The sequence below is a fragment of the Onychostruthus taczanowskii genome, unplaced genomic scaffold (genome assembly GCF_017590055.1).
Source record: "Onychostruthus taczanowskii isolate IOZ18803 unplaced genomic scaffold, ASM1759005v1 scaffold86, whole genome shotgun sequence".
NCBI classification, from domain to species: domain Eukaryota; kingdom Metazoa; phylum Chordata; class Aves; order Passeriformes; family Passeridae; genus Onychostruthus; species Onychostruthus taczanowskii.
In genome coordinates this window covers 563596-579592 of record NW_024506552.1, presented here as the reverse complement: position 1 = coordinate 579592, position 15997 = coordinate 563596, and the positions used below count along the sequence as shown (strand labels likewise).

The 15997-nt window shown below is 61.8% G+C and overlaps 2 protein-coding genes across 6 annotated transcripts; one reads left to right on the top strand and one right to left on the bottom strand.

Annotated features, from left to right (window-relative positions):
* The first annotated feature begins 8721 nt into the window (after positions 1-8721).
* METTL27 (methyltransferase like 27) lies at positions 8722-12026 on the top strand. Of its 5 annotated transcripts, none has more exons than XR_005954132.1 (6): positions 9255-9516; positions 9590-9718; positions 9798-9933; positions 10058-10150; positions 10614-11296; positions 11715-12026. XR_005954132.1 is itself a non-coding variant. In XM_041424996.1 (5 exons), exons 1-5 carry the CDS (start codon positions 8727-8729, stop codon positions 10850-10852), a joined length of 669 nt encoding a protein of 222 aa, XP_041280930.1. In that variant the 5' UTR covers positions 8722-8726; the 3' UTR covers positions 10853-12026. The 5 variants fall into 5 exon arrangements, 3 of the variants coding, with proteins under 3 accessions (XP_041280930.1, XP_041280929.1, XP_041280931.1); XR_005954131.1 differs by having other exon boundaries at positions 10614-11407; XM_041424996.1 differs by lacking the exon at positions 9255-9516 and adding an exon at positions 8722-8798 and having other exon boundaries at positions 10614-12026.
* Positions 12027-12565: 539 nt separating this feature from the next.
* LOC121346880 (claudin-4-like) lies at positions 12566-13210 on the bottom strand. Its single transcript, XM_041425023.1, has one exon. The coding sequence runs from the start codon at positions 13208-13210 to the stop codon at positions 12566-12568; it is 645 nt and encodes a 214-aa protein (XP_041280957.1).
* Positions 13211-15997: the final 2787 nt, after the last annotated feature.

Genomic DNA, 15997 nt, shown 5'->3' with positions numbered 1-15997 from the left:
CCCAGCTTTGGCCACAGGAGGGGACCTGAGGCAATTCCCTCTCTTGGGTTGTGTCCTGTAAGTGCAGAGATCCCTGCATGACCAGCAGGCTGAAGGCCCAGCCAGGAGGGAACAGGACACCAAGCCTCTGTCACCAGGTGCTGGCAGGATGGGATCTGGAGGCACGTGGAGAAACACGCTGTCCCACATCCCACCCTCAGCCTCAAAGCACCAGAGACACAGCCCTGCCTCCTGCTTGGCTTTCCCATAGGATGTCTGGGCATGAGGAAATCACTGCTCCCACCAGCTCAAAGTATCAGCAAACCCAGTGGCCATCATGTCTCCAGTGCTGCCGTGTCCATTCCCCACCAGTATCCCCACACTTGCTGAGAGCAACAGGGAAAGGCCCAGGGATGGCAAATCCCCCAGGGACCGTGCTCCCAGGGGAGGAGCAGGGCAGCTGCTGGGCTGTGCTGCCCTGATCTGCACATCCCAGGGCTTCAGGCTTTCAGGACCTGCTCTGGGCCCTGCAGCCAAGGCCAGCAGCCCCAGCTCAGCCCCAGGCAGCAAAGGTGCTGAACAATGGCCAGCCTGGCACAGCCTGGCACAGCCTGGCAGTCCCCCTGCAGGGCAGGACCCATCACACCAGCCTGGGAACAGGGCAGCAGGGGCTGCCAGTTTGGGATTATGGAGTGTAATCCTGGGATGTTGGACCCCTGGCACTCTCATCATGAGACAGAAAACATAAAAAATCCCTGGGAAATGAGGAGCCCCTCATCACCCCAGACCCTGCTGGCAGCTCTGGTGGGAGCTGCCCCACTCTGCCAAGGTCAGGGCAGCTCCAGGGGACACCAGCAGCCCCAGACAGCCCCAGTCCCTCTCTCCAGGCGGTGCAGGAGCACAGCATCCCAGGATGTGCCTGTCAGGAGCAGGAATGCAGGCCATAAATCACTGGGGCTGTGATGGGAGCTGGCTCCAGGCCAGTCCATGGCAGCCCCTCGTGCTCCCCTTGCCAAAGGGAACAGGCAGGGCACGGGGTGCTGGCGGCGCTGCCACCACACGCAATCCGTCTGCAATGCTGCAGCCTGGATTTATATCAAAAAGGGCCAAAGGTTGGGTGATTTAATTTTTTCATTTTTCCTTGCAGTACAGCAGGAAATAGCTGGGATAGTTACATACCTGGCGAGATGGCCGAGCAGCCAGGGGCCAAGAAACACAGAGGATCTGGCATGGCCCAGAGCATCTCTGCTGCACACAGAGCCTGCAGGCACCTGGAGCTGGGGGATCTGCACACCTGACCGGGGAGTGGGAGGTCACAGCAAGGACCCCCACACCAGCCAAGGCTTCAGGAACTGGTGGAGAGTGACCAGCATGACCTGGGTGGCTTAGAAGCACATAATCGTGGAATGGTTTGGGTTGGAAGAGACCTCAGACCTCATCCAGGGACATCTTTCACTGTTCCAGGCTGCTCCAAGCCCTGTCCAGCCTGGCCTTGGGCACTGCCAGGGATCCAGGGGCAGCCACAGCTGCTCTGGGCACCCTGTGCCAGGGCCTGCCCACCCTGCCAGGGAACAATTCCTGCCCAATATCCCATCCAGCCCTGCCCTCTGGCAGTGGAAGCCATTCCCTGTGTCCTGGCATAGAAATCTTCTCTGACACTGGTACTTTGTGCTATCTTGACCCCCAAATCCTTGTCCTACCAGCAGAGCAATTGTCCTTCTCTGGCTGAGGCCGACCAGCCCAGTTTCCTCCTGACCCCTATCTGGTCCTGGTCCTGGTCCTGATCCTGGTCCTGATCCTGGTCCTGATCCTGCTTTCCAGCCTCTGTGGGGCTCCTCCAGCCCCTGCTCTCCACCAGGGTCAGCTTGAGAGTTTCCTCTTAAGTCATCTCCCTTAATGAGGTGGGTTGTGGGGGTGTCTTTTTTAAAAATATCATTTCTTCAACAAGTCAGGCTCACTTTGAGTTGGTCCTTCAAGGCTTCTCACATAGCTGTGGATTCCAGGGTGTTGAGGATTTTGGGAGCCACACCTGCACACACATTATAACAGTCCCAGGAAAGTCGTGGTCCTGTGAAACAGCACCAAACCCCTTCCTGCAGTCAAGGGTCGGACACGTGTGCTTCCCAACTGCCTTTCCAAGTGCTGGAGGAGGAGGTTCCCTGACTTGCCCTGTTCTGAGGGAAGGGGGGAGCAGTGCCCAAAGCTCCCCTGCACTTCACCCCAACAGCAGAAACCCAGCACCCACACAGGCGGGTGACACAGCCTCAAATACTTTCCCAGCTTACAGCAGTTTTCATGGACAGAGCTGAGCCTTTGGCTGTGATAATCCCCGGGGTATTATTCTTCCATGAACTCAAGCTGAACCCACTCCCTGAACACACGTGAGCTCCTAGTTTAATTGTTACTTGAGGTAATCCACAGATGAGATTTCTTCAGCCAGTGTTCAAAGTGCCATAAGACAAAAGTCCATCATCGGGTTTTGGAAATGCAGAGTTTATCCAGGCTCTCTATGCCTCCAGCCCAGCCTAGGCTGAGCTCAGCCCTGTGAGAGGACTTTACCTGCACTCCCCACTCAGTGTAGCAAAGGAAGGTGACCAAGCAGCGACCCCAGACTCAGCCATGGTCACACCTCCCCAGAACCACAGGGACCACCACGGGTCAGCAGGACCACCAGAGGTCACCGTCCCTCTCCTTTGGACCCTGGGAAATCCATCAGTCCCCCCCAGCAGGCCGTGCTGCCTCTGCTCACACACTCCTGTTACCCTGTCTCGAAGCATTTAAAGTTGTTTCCGTTGTCTGGGCTCCTCCTCCTTGTTCTTGAGATAATTCCCAAGATTTCCATTTTGCCGGATTCCTGGCCTCTCCCTGAACTTACTCCCTTAACTCTGTTTCTGCAGGAGCGGACCCTCCCTCGCCCGCGCTCCCCGGGAGCTGTGACGCTGCAGCTCCACTGGCTCTGCCTCCTCCTTTTCCAAGAGTCACTGCACACCCTGCTCCAGCTGCAGCTGTCCGTTCGGAGACACCCACCACCAGCCTGCCTAACCAGGTCATTTGGATCAGCACAGGCTGGAGGGCACTCAGAGGAGCAGCCGCAGCCACGAAACCCAAAGGTGCAATCCTCCGGCAAAGTCCTCCGGAGCTGAAACCTTCGGCACAGGGAGGGCAAGACTCAACAGCCAGCAGTCACTGGTTGACATCATTTCAAAAACAAGCACAGATGCCATCGGGCTCTAGGATGGATGCACTCAGGGGTGGGGAATGAGTTGTTCTTCAAGGTCATTTCCAACCCAAACCTTTCTAGGATTCGAGGAACTCTCAGCCCATGGTCATCATCACCCAACCCACTGACACCTTCCCACTCCATTGCTCTCACTCCAAATCACTTCTCAGCTTGCTTTCCCTGCATGTGTGACGTGGTCCAAGTCTGGTGATTTGGTTCCAGCTGGAATTGGCAAAGCTCAGCTCAGGTTCAGCTCAGCTCAAGAAAGTGATAATGGTTTGACCTCTTTGGTTTCACTCTCACAGGGACCCCCCCCTCAAATCCTCATTTGGGCAGGATGGGCAGGGGATGAAGCAGCATAGGGATTCTCCATCTCTCCTGCCAATGACAATCTGTTGGGCCCACATCAGAGCTGGGATTCAGGGATGTCCCTGAGAAAGGAAGGACTGGGCTCCAGGAAATACTGCAAGAGCCTGGGGATAAAACAAATAACAGCAATTGAGCACAGCAGCCCATCCTCCTTCCTGAGTATCTATAGAGTTGGGAGTTACTGGAGGAAGTTACAATCTGCTTTTTAGGATTCAGATACCCAAACACCATCTCAGCCCTTGTGCAGACAGAATTGAGGTGGCTTGACCTCACCAAGGGTCCAGAAGTGCTTTAGGGTCATCAGGATGAACCGCAACAGGTGAGGTCCAGACTGCCCTGGGGTCACAGAGATCCCTTGGAGAGCAACCAGCTTTCCCGAGAGCACTGAGTCATCTTTTACAAGTCACAAGAACTACTTTATTTATAGCCACTAATCCACTCATTAATTCCTGTTCCAGTGAAAGTTTGTACCTTATTACTGAGCTGTTACTGACTTCAACTTCCACCTCCTGGATCTCACCCAGCCTGTCCCTTGTTCTTCCCAGGAGGTGGCAGTCACTTCCCAAGATGTAGGGACGAAACAGGGGAGTCCCGGGGAGGAGATCTGGATCGGGGCACAAGAGTGCTCTGGATAGCCAGGCTGGTGGCATGGCAGGTGGTCAGGGGAATTTGGGGACATGGTTGGGTGGCTTGCACCGAGCCACGGGACTGTGGGGCAGCCACACCTGGAATCCCAGGAGTGGCAGGGATGTGACCAGTGAGTCACACTGTGTCCCAGGATGGGAACAGGGAGCTCCTGGGGTGGACCTGAGGACACTGAATCACGAGGGTGCTGTTCCACAAAGGACTCTGAGTCACGAGGGTGCTGTTCCACGAAGATGATGAGTTCCAGAGGTGCTGTCCCAGGAGGGACGCTGAGTCACCAGTCTGAGGTGTGTCAAGGTGTCAGTGATGTCATGACACTGCCTGTGGGAATGGGAACAGGGAGGCAGCACCAGGGGAACTCACCTGGCTGCGGGAAGGGCTGTGAGGGACAGGAGATGAGTCCAGGAGGTGATGGGGTGTGACAGAGGAAAAAGGTTCAGAAACAGAGGACATTTGGGGGGTGGGACCTGAGGCCTCTGGTGTGTTGGATATGGTCAGGGTGGGAAATCCCTAGCCAGGGGAAAGGAGCAGGTGACAATGGAGACAAGAGGGAACAAGGCAGAAGGGGGACAAGGAGTGAGGTCCATGAGCTGGGGATGTAGATGTGGTTTGTGGGGATGCTCAGAGGTGAGGAGGAGGCTGAGCTCAGATGAGAACTGCAGCCAGAGCACACACTGTGAATGGAACCACTGGCATTTGGGATGGGGATAAGGACAAATGGGAATGTCACCAGTGTGGGAGCACCATGCCCCTGTGACGGTGTGGAGCTGAGGGGCAGAGGGGGTGTGGAGCTCTGTGCACCAGGAGCACAAAGGGAGGGTGAAGTCCACACGCTGGGAGTTCAGGGAAGAGCAGCATCAAGGATTTGGGATGCAAGAGGGATGGAAGCACCGCGGACTGGAGTGCGGGAGGGAGGGGAGCACGGCACATTGGGGCTGCAGCGAGGATGGGATGCAGGCGACACACGTGCAGAGGCTGGGACTGATGCAGGAGCACAGCGGCCAGAGAACGTTCTCAGCACGGCAGGGACGTCCCTCTGCTGCTGGCCCCAGGCACGGGCTATGGCCAGTGCCCTCCGCAGTGACAGCCACAGCCCAGGTCCCGGGGGCTCGTGGGCAGCGCGGCCGGCTGGAGGCACCGCAGCCCTCCCCAGCCCCCTGAATCGGTTCCTGAGCCGCTCCCGCCGTGCCCCCGCTCCGATCTCCGCCCAGCTCCGCGGATTCACAGCCCAGCCCCTCCTCGTCACCTGGCCCGGAGCCCTGCGGGCGGCGGGACCAGGGCAGCAGGGCTGGTGACAGCAGCCCCGGGCCCCTTCAGTCCCAGCAACGCCGAGACTGCAGACTCAGAAGTCGCGCAGGAACTCAGCGACCCAGGCGAACTCAGGCGTCTGAGCGGGGCTCAGGGGGCAAAATCCACGGTCTTTGAACACCAGAGGGATGGGGGTCAGGGGAGAAGTGGACAGACTCCAATCACGTTTGGATGTTGAGAAAGGAAAATGCTCTGTCCTCTAAGGATGTGCGTGCAGAGCAATCCCAGCCAGGGTGTGTGAAACCCCACCAGCCACCTCGGCCCTGTCCTGCTGTCTGTCAGCTCCCCAGCCATGGAAAGATTACAGAATCGTTAAGGCTGGAAAAACCCTCTGGGATCATTGAGTCCAACCATTCCCCCAGCACTGCCAAGGCCACCACTGCCCCATGTCCCCAAGTGCCACGTCTGCAGGGCTGTTAAACCCCTCCGGGGATGGGGACTCCGCCACTGCCCTGGGCAGCTGTGCCAGGGCCTAACCACCCTTTCTGTGAAGAAATCTTTCCTAATATCCAACCTGAACCTCCCTCCTCCCTCCGTCTCCCACGGAGGCTCTCCAGATCCCACCTGGCTGCCACCCCACAGGGTTTTCCTTCCCTGCTCTGCCCAGTTCTGCACCCAGCAGAGCATTCCACTTCCACCTTGTGTGGCTCAAGTTCCACCATGGGATGGCTGTCCATGCTTTCCCAGCTCAGGAAGAGAGCAGAGAGCTCAGAGGACCATGAAGGGCCCTTTTCCAGAGCTGGAAATGTCTTGGGATGCCCTGAAGATATTCCCTGGTGCTGGTAGGCTCCTGCACCACCAAGAAACTGCAGTTAGGACAGATTCACAGAGATGCAGCTCATGACCCTGACAGCCTCCACTGACAGTTACCATGACTATCCCCAAATTCCTTTGAGCCAGAAGCTGCGAAGTCCACGGTTGTGTCCCTCCAAGCATCTAGGGACATCCACACCACAGGACCCAGGGACTGTGTGGGCCACCCAGGAAGTTTCTGAGGCACACAAGGCCGTGGGACTGAGCATTCTGTCACTCCAGCCTGATGAAGAAGCTTAGGGACATTCCAACATCATTGGGATGTCCAGGGCAACAGCATCAGTCCCACCCCAAGGGCCAAGGATGTGCCAGGGCTGCCCTGCACAGGCCCTGGGCCATGCAAGCCCACCTGCCCAGGGTACCAATGCCACCACACACTTCGCCTGGGGATCCAGGAAGGCTCAGAGGGGGGACCTGCAGGCAGGTTTGGTGCCAGGTGACATTGCCCACCCTGGAAATGTCTGGCCCAAACCCAGCACAGACCTGGGCTTTCCCAACTCCTGCCCCAGCTCGGTGGCAGGTTTGAAGGCAAGGAACCCACCTAAGCTACGCTTCCATCCCTGCAGCAGCTCCTTGGGGAGGGAGGCAGGCGAGGTCACAGCAGAGATCTGTGGGCTCTGGGGGCTCAGCCCCTGCCTTGAGGGCACATGTCCCCCCAGGTCCCTTTGAGGGGTGCTGGGGACACTCCATCAGGGCAGCTCAGCCGAGCTCCAGGGTCCCAGCACCCCATCAGGGCACAGACAGACCCCTGTCCCCAGGCAGGGGACAAGGACAGTGTCCCACGGAACTGCACCATCCGAGAGGAACATCCTGTGACCCAGTGGGAGCCCGCCAGCACTGGGCCACGTGTCAGGACAAAGTCCAGCCTCACACCAACACTAGCCATGGGACACTCCAACCTGCCACTACCTGCTGCCACCTCTGTCCCCCGCCCTCAGTGGGGACAGCCCAGGCCATCCAAGGCTGGCAACAGGTCCTGTGCAGACTCCAGCTGGGCCACGCTGGGTCCCAGCCAGCCCAGAGCCGTGGGGGTGGCACGGGGCGCAGGTGTTTGCACAGCTGTGCTGTGACAGAGCCAGCCAGCCACGGCAAGGGGATGGAAAAAGCACCGGCAAATTCAGGGCTGGATCCTGAATTTGGGTCAAGGCTGCAGAAGACGAGGCCCAGTGGCCCCTAGGCCAGCAGAGCAGGGACAGGGGGTGCTGGCAGTGCATCCTGGCACTGGTTCGTAAAGGAAGGTCCAGTTAGTGGTGGGAGCCATGACGAGGCTGTGAGAGCCCTTGCTGGAGGCCACGGCCCTCCCAAGCACGAGGGACAGGATTGGGCCCACGCTGGTGGCAGCAGGGGGGACAAAATGCCCGTGAGCAGTGGCAGGAGCTGCCACAGGGCTGCAGCCCCAGCGGACGCCGCCCGGGAGCCATCCCTGTGCCCTCGGGGGGGTGGGACGGTCCCTGCTGTCCCGGGCCGAGCCCTCGCCGCCCCCAGCCCCGCGCCCTCCTGCCGCTCCGCCAGAAATTCCCCGAGCGCGTTCCCGGGCGTGCCTGCGGGGTCCGTCCGCGGGCGGAGGGCTCCCTCTCGAGGGTCCCGGCCCGCACTGACCGGCCGCGGGTTGAGCTGTCCCCGCGTGTGACGCGGGCAGGTCCCCAGGGAGGGACAGAGGAGGCGACGAGGCCACCAACGCGGCCTCGGAGCGGCCACCGGCTCCGTCAGGGCTCCGCATTTTCTGCCCGTCATTAATTAGCAGCTGAATCGTTCACTAATTAGCGGCTGGATCCGTCTGTTTGGCTGCTGGGAACAGCCGGAGGCGATGGGCACAGCCGTGACTTATCCCAGAGCTCGTCCCTCGCCCTCGCTGCCACAGCAAAGGTCGGTAACGGGACACTCCCGCAGTGACCTCGCAGGGAGAGCCCTTCGAGAGACAGCGAAGCTGGACACGGAACGTCACAAACGCTGGGCACCTGGATCAGGTGAATACTCCAGAGAATTGTCACCTGGAGGTGACATCCTGCCCCTGTCTGTGCATCGCGCGGGTTCTCAGAGCTGTTTGTTGCTCTGGGCCAAACCCGAACTTCACCTCGGTCATACACTCATGGCACACCTCGAGCTGGGAGGACCCGGTAGCGATCATCGAGCCCAGCTCCCGGCTCCTCGCAGGAGCCAGGCTGTGCCTGCCCGTCCCAGCCACGGCCCGCTCCTGTCCCCTGTCCCCACGGGGCAGCGCGGAATGACCCCCGCCCGAGGGGGGCCATGGGCAGGTCAGGACAAGCAGGAGCTGCCCGGTGCTGGGTGGCCTCCCCCCGGGGGCAGTCCCGCCTTGTCACTGCCGCACACAGTGCGACACGGCGGGCTCGCGTGGCGGCCGCAATGAGTGGCGTCGGAACGGAAGAAGGAGATGCGCATGCAGGATGGAGATGACAGCGCAGCCCTGGGGCCGTGTGGGGCTGGGGCCAGGGCCCGGCAGGAGGTGACACTGTCCCCGCGCCTGGGACATGAGGGACGCGATGGGAACTGACCCCAACAGCTGACAGAGCAGCAGAAACAGTGGACACTGCTGGGAGACGGTGGCAGCGCTGGGGCCCCTGGTGCCACTCCCCGTGGGGATTCGGTGTCACGCCCCCAGGACATCTGAGGACTTGGTCATCTCCCAGGGCACGTGACAGACACCGCCCTGGGCCACTGCTCACCACTCACTGAGATCCCCGGACAGCGGCTCCTTCCCCCCCCCCGCTTCCCGGCGCACTTGGTCGCTCCCAACGCCCCGAGGGGCAGCTCCGGCGGCCAATGGAGCGCGGGGGCGTGGCCGGGGCGGGCGCCGGGGCGGCCCCAGTCAATTGGCCCGGGCGGGGTCGCGTGTTCAGGGGGGCAGTCCTGGGAGGGGTCATTGTGGAAACGCGCGTTGGGGGCGTGTCCTGGGCGAGCAGAGAAGCCAATGAGGCACTGGGGGCGCGTCGCGAGCGGGAGGCGGAGCCAATGGGCTTTGGGGGCGTGGCCGTAGCGGAGCCTCCGGATCAATGGGCGCGGGGGCGGGGCGCGGTGCGGGTCGATTGGCCCGGGCCGTACCGAGCGGTACCGGGATGGGGCTGCCGGCGGCGGTCCGGGACCGCGTGGCCGCGGCTCACCGGAGCTCGACGCTGCCCGAACGGCTGCGGCTCTACGACGGCTGGGCCGCCCGCTACGAGCAGGTACCGGGTACAGAGAGGGAACGGGAGCGCCGGGGGGCCGTGGGCATCCCCGCTGACCGCCGTGTCCCCGCAGGATGTGGCGGCTCTGGAGTACCGGGCACCGCATCTCGCCGCCGCCTCGCTCGCCTTCGCCTTCCCCGCGCCGCCTGCGGAGGCGCGGCTCCTCGACGTAGCCTGTGGCACCGGGCTCGTAGCGCGGGAGGTACGGGCGGGACGAGCCGGGGGTAACGGGACGGGAGTATCGGGATGGGGCGGGGATGACGGTGCCTCTGTCCCCGCAGCTCCACCGGCACGGGTTCCGCTGCCTGCACGGCGTGGACGGCAGCGCGGGGATGCTGGAGCGGGCACGGAGCACCGGGCTCTACCAGGAGCTGCGGCTCTGCGTCCTGGGCAGGGAGCCGCTGCCCGCGCCCGCAGGTAACGGGGGGGGCGGGCCCCCGGGACCCCTCGGTGGCACCCACGTGTCCCACGGGTGACGGGCCGGCACCGGGCGGGGGGAGCCCCGGAGGGTCCCCCCCGGTGACGCCCCGTGTCCTCGCAGAGCACTACGACGCCGTGACGGTGGTGGGGGCCCTGGGCGAGGGGCAGGTGCCGAGCACGGTGCTGCCGGAGCTGCTGCGGGTCACCAAGCCGGGTAAGGGGGGGCCGTTTCCCCTCTCGCCGGGACCCCCGGGGTGCTGGGATGGGACCCCGAGCCCGGGTGGATGTGGGTCACCCGCTGAACGCTGGACTCGTGGCACAGCTGGGACGCGGCCTTGTCCCTGCTGCCAGGGACGGGCGATGCACGGGGTCCCTGACCCTGCCCACTGCCAGGTCTGGGCAGCGGGACAAGGTAGGAGGTGGCAGTAACGGTGCTGGTGTGTGACATCCCGCCCATCCCCTGCCCACCGGCCCCTGTGCCGCCCATCTCTGCCTGCTGTCCGGCCCATCCTCTGCCCGCTGCCTTGTCCATGCCCTGTCTGTGCCCGTGCCCTGCCCTGTCTGTCCCCTGCCCACTGACTCCTGGCAGGCTCTCAGTGCCTCCCCGTGTCCCCACCCTTTCCGGGGGATGCGGTCCCCAGAGAGGGACACAGTGTTACCTGTCTCCTGTCCCGCAGGCGGCTTCCTGTGCCTGACGACGAGGAGCAACCCCTCGAACCTGCGGTACAAGGCGGAGCTGGAGGCAGCGCTGGGGCAGCTGGAGCAGAGCGGAGCCTGGCAGAAGCTGCTGGCCCAGGAAGTGGAGTACTGGGAGAGGGCCACCACAGAGGAGGAGAGCACCCAGGGCACCGGCTACATCTCTGGGGTGGTCTACATCTACCAGAAGTGCCCTGTTCCCCACCTCGAGGAGGGCTGAGAGCTACCACGGCTCTGGAGGGGGGATGAGCACTTGACCCTTTATTAAACTGAACCCAGTGACCCCCTCCTGCAGCAGGGCAGCTGCTGGGGGTGACAATATTCTGGGGGAATTTCCCCATTCCCTTCCTCTGTTCCTTCTCACCGAGGTCTGGGCTTGGGGCCCTTGTCTGCTCCTCAGCACAGGAAGGGTCTCCTGGATTCACCAGGGTCTCCTGGTCACCGCCTTTAGCTCTGACATTTAGGCATTGACCCCAGCACCTCAACGTTCACTGTGACATCTCACAGACCCACATGGCTGTTCCAAGGCATGGGATGTCTTGGAACATGGATGTTCCAGTCTGGGATGTCTTCTCCCCACCTCACCCATCTCAGCACTCATGGTCAACATCTGGATCCTTCTTCATCTCCTACCCCCAGAGTCTTTACCTGGGGATGGCTGGAGGTGGGTTCCCACCGCTGTGTCCTGTGGCCTCCCATTCTCATCCTCCTAGCGACTGAGCCAGCCCTGAGGTGCAGGAGCCTCCACATCCAGAGTCAAAGCAGCAATGCCAAGGTGACTCCCAGCTGGAGAGGCTTTCCAAGTGCCACATCTGCCTTACATCCCACAACAGCTGCTTGAATCTCATTTTCCCACGGCTTTGTAGTTAATGGTCTGGGAGGGGAAATGAGTTTGGAAGGGATATGGGGAACTGGCAGCTGCTCCCCACCCAGGAGCCACCCAGTACTGCCTGCCCAGCCTGTTCCCCTAGCCCCTTGCTCGGCTGCCTTCACGATTCCTCCTCCACTGCTTCCTTGGGAAGTTTTTTACCCAAATCTCTTACTGGAATATTTGGTTTCTTTTCATTTTTCCCTTCCCTCAGACCTGTTCCTGCTCATCCTGTTCCCATGTGCCTGGAGAAGAGGTTGCATCCTTCCCCTCAGGAGCTTTTCCTCAGTGTGAGGCAATGGCTGTGTCTGTCCCTGTTCCTCACCCAGGACATCCCACATCTTCCACACTCACCCTCCCCATGGCTCTTATGAACCTTCTGCTTTGTCCCCCATGTTTTGGGGTCCCTGTACCCATCAGTAGCTGTCCTACTGCTCCCTCCCCATTTGTCTCCAACACTGTCCCCCGGGCAGCTGGGGATTGTGGCTGTCCCCAGCCCTGCACTTGCCTGTTCAATAAACCCCTGTCCCTGCTGTCTGTCTGCTGCGTGTTCTTCCCAGAGCAATGGGAATGTGCACCCTCCAGGGTGGGTGGCCAGGAGCCTGGGAGGGGGGATTCAGCCTTTCTCTGGGGTCCCCTCCCAGTCCATGGGGGCTCAGAGCACCTGGTGTCCCCTCATGCCTCTCTTAGCTCTCAGCATCCTCCCCCTGACTCAGTTTCCGGCTGCAGGGAATGCCAGGAGCACCCTGGCTGACTACTGCTGATCCCCATGGGAAGTTGGGGATGTTGTAGGTGCTGGAACACAGCAGCTGGCAGGGCACAGCACCCCCAGGACGCGTCACCATCCTCCCCACACCGCGCTGTTCAAAATGAGCCCAGGCAGCCTTGGTGGCACCAGGATGTTTATAGTCCCTGCCCTGGGGAAGGGTGCATGTGGGGACCGTGCTGGGGGTTGGCCAGCAAGGGGATGGGCAGGAGGAGGAAGTGCAGGGGCAGGGTGTGGCACGGGGATGCAGGACAGGGACAGTGGTGCTCTGCCTTGGGCTGGCACCTGGGCACAGTGGCTCACACATAGTCCTTCATGGGATAGCCCATTGGGCCACAGGTTTTCACTGCCCTGTACTTCTTGGGGTAGGGGTCCTGCTGGGACTGGGATCCTGAGCAGCACAGGACGCCCCCACCAAAGAGCTGCAGGGCACTGGAGGCCCAGCCAATGTAGAGGGCAGCCCCCAGCTCTCTCTTGAGGGCCTCAGGCACCATGGGGTTGTAGAAGTTGCTGACAATGCTGTTGGCAGACCAGGAAACAGGGATGAGCAGCATGATGCTGGCCATGATGAAGATGACACCTGCCACAGCAGAGATCCTGGTCTTGGTGCCATTGTCATCCACACAGCGGGTGCAGTCAGCTCCCGAGAGGGCGATGAAGAAGGCAAGGAAGGCCACGAAGATGGAGGTGACCACCAGGGCACGAGCAGCTTGCAGGTCAGAGGTGAGCTCCAGCAGGGAGTCGTAGGCCTTGCACTGCATCTGCCCTGTGCTCTCATAGACGCAGTTCATCCACAGCCCTTCCCAGAACACCTGGGCTACCACGATGTTTGAGCCGATGAAGGCCGTCACCTTCCACATGGGCAGGGCACAGGTGAGGATGGAGCCCAGCCAGCCCAGCGTGGCCATTATCAGTCCTCCCATCTGCATTGTCATCATCGCCATTGACAGCTCCTGCGGGGACAGACATGAGTGTCACAGGCACAGCCCACAGCCAGGGACAGCCTGGGCTTCATCTGGTATGTCCTGCTCCCCACCGGGATGGGAATGGCTGCAGGACAGCATGGGGACATGGGTGACTCGGGGACTTGAAGGACACAGGGACATGAGTGGCGTGGGGTGGTGCTGCAGGACAGGATGGGGACACATGTGGCACTAAGGACCCAGGCCCCAAGCAGGCCAAGGTGCAGGAGCCCCTGTGTGTCACACTTGCTCTTACACTCTCCCCACAGCACAGCACAGCCTCTGCCATCATCCCTTCCCAGGGCATGGCAAGTGTCAGGGAAGGCTTTTGGGGAGCAGGATGGGGGGCTAGGTGTGCCCATCCCCCAGTGCTCCAGAGTGCAAACCCCCCACCCCACGTCCTGCCCTGGTGGCCATCCCCCAGTGCCCATCCCATGTCCCACTCCACCACGGGTGCTCAGCCTCCCTGGTCACAAGCCTCGTGTCAGGGGCACAGGGGAGGGCACAGGGCACAGCAGGGAAGGCAGCCCCCCCCTACCGCTCAGCACTGCCTGCTCCTGGTTTGGCTTCACCTTCACAGCCATCCTACAGTGCCCTTTGGACCAAGGATCTCCTCTCCAGAAGAAAAGGGAAATGGGTCAGAGCTCAGCTCTGCCCTGATCCCAGGCGTGGGGCTCAGCACCTTCTGTGATACCATCCCGGAGAAGTCCCAGGAGCAGCCCCAAGAGAACAAACCCTGCTGAGGGGCTATGGGGTCACCACAGGTGGCATCCCTGGGAGAGGGGTGGTCGGCACAGGGACACATGCTGGGCACACTGGCAGCTCCACCATGGTCACGTGTGATTGCTGTGGCCCTGGCTCAGCCCACATCCAGCTCAGCCCCTCACGGAGCAGAGTTCACCCATGGGTGCCCGTGCTGTGCTTGGCAGCTGGGACCAGCCAGGGTTTTATGGCCCTGAGATCAGCAGGTATCGGTTGTGCCTGGCACACCCTGCAGTTCTTGCCAGAGGTTTCACCATCATTTCCCCTGTCTCAGTTTTGGTTTCTCCAGCCTCTCTGCCGTTGTATCCCCACTCCTTACCCAGCATCTTTTATCCCTCAGGAGCCTGATGGACACCCGGCACCAGGACTTTGCATTCCCCGGGCCATGAAAGACCCTTTGGGCCAAAATCACAGCCCCTCCCCCTGTGCTCCGGGCACCCTTCCCCAGCCAGCAGGACCTGGCCACACAAGACACCCAAAACAGGATCTACGACCCCCTGCAGGGGGACAAGTGGTGTCTCCATGGATCCCCAGGGATGCTCGACAGAGCGTTGTGCTCACATTCCCGTCTGGCCACCGGCACCACAGGGTTACAGGCATATTTTCCACCATTCCTGTGCCCAGAGAAGGGGCTGAGGAGCTGTGAGCCCTCCAGCCCTCAGATGCAGATGAGACACCCAGAGCTAGGCGGAGTCACCCCCGTCCCCACAAGCCCCGAGGTGGGAAGGAAGGATGTTTCCCAGCCAGAGCGCACTTGCCGTGCCGGAAGCGAGATAGGCAAAGCAGCCGGCGCTGCCCCCGCCGCCCGCGGGGCGCTCCCAGCGGGGGCTGGGGGGCACCGGGGCAGCGCGCCCCGACCCGCCCCGGCCGGCGCCGCCGCCTTCTTCCTGCTCGGTGGGAAGATCGCGGCGGTTCAGGCGTGGGACAGCCCTGACACCCCGTCCGGCGCCGCCGAGGCTTTGTGCCGTGGCAGCAGCCGCTGTCACCCCCGGGGCGGCCAGGGAGGGGAACGGCGAGGGACGCCAGGGCTGGAACAGGCAGGCGGCGGGGATCTCAAGAGAGTCCGAAAATTTGGGTGATCTTTCAGGAGGATGGAGCCCGGGGCACAGGAGCACCCGGTTGTCCCACCACCGAGGCGGGTGTTGGAGAGCGTAAAGAACACGAGGCACAGCGGGGTCTGAGCAGCTGCCGTTTAATGCGGGAAGGCTGAACATGGGGAGGGACGGCAGCACAGCCAGGGGTACCGTGAGACTGCACTCCCGGCCTCGGGAACCCCACTCTAGGGCGATGGATAGGGTCGGGTCCGGGAGTCGCCCCCCACCATGCGGGGGCACAGCCCCGCTCCTGTCCCGCCTCTCCGACCGGTTTTCCCAGCCCGGCCGCTGCCTTCCCACTCCCAGGATAATGATACCCCGCCCTGGGGAGCTGCCGCGAGAAATCACACTCCGTACGGCCGCTCCGAGCCCCGAAAGTAGGTCAAAGCCAAAAGTTAGAGAACAGGCAGGTGACAGCTCCTGTCACCCCTCAAGACCCTGCCGGGGTTTGCAGAACCACTACGTCCCTGTGACCACGTGGAACAGGTTCGCTGTCCCTATCAGCACCGACACCGCCACCCACCGCGAGGGACAGACACGTCCCGGGGAGCTTCACGCGGGAAAAGAGAGCCCTGTGCCACCCGTGGGACAGGGTCTTGGGAGCTGTGTCACCACATGGCACACCCCGATAATGGGAGCCAGGAAATGCTGGAGGAGGAGATGCCTCAGCTGGATGCTCCGGGGGGAGCAGAACACCCACCGCGGACAGCCAGGACAGGATCTCCTTGTCCCCTGTCTTAACCGAGATTAGAGAACCGGCTTCAACCCCGGTGGAACAAAGGCGGCTCTGTCTGCCTTCCCTCGCACCGCCCCGGCGCCCGGCCAGTCCCAGCCCAGCCGGGGAGGTTGCGTGTCCCGGGAGGTCCCCGCGCCCTGGAACGGCCGGTGGGGGTCCAGGCAGGAGCGGCGGCTC

Excerpts from the sequence above, each read along its gene's own strand:
- METTL27 (XM_041424995.1), top strand. The coding sequence starts at position 9,346 with ATGGGCGCGGGGGCGGGGCGCGGTGCGGGTCGATTGGCCCGGGCCGTA. Across the intron at positions 9,517-9,589 it reads GGGCCGCCCGCTACGAGCAG|GATGTGGCGGCTCTGGAGTA; the intron begins GTACCGGGTACA and ends GTGTCCCCGCAG. Across the intron at positions 9,719-9,797 it reads CCGGGCTCGTAGCGCGGGAG|CTCCACCGGCACGGGTTCCG; the intron begins GTACGGGCGGGA and ends CTGTCCCCGCAG.
- LOC121346880 (XM_041425023.1), bottom strand. The coding sequence starts at position 13,210 with ATGGCGATGATGACAATGCAGATGGGAGGACTGATAATGGCCACGCTG.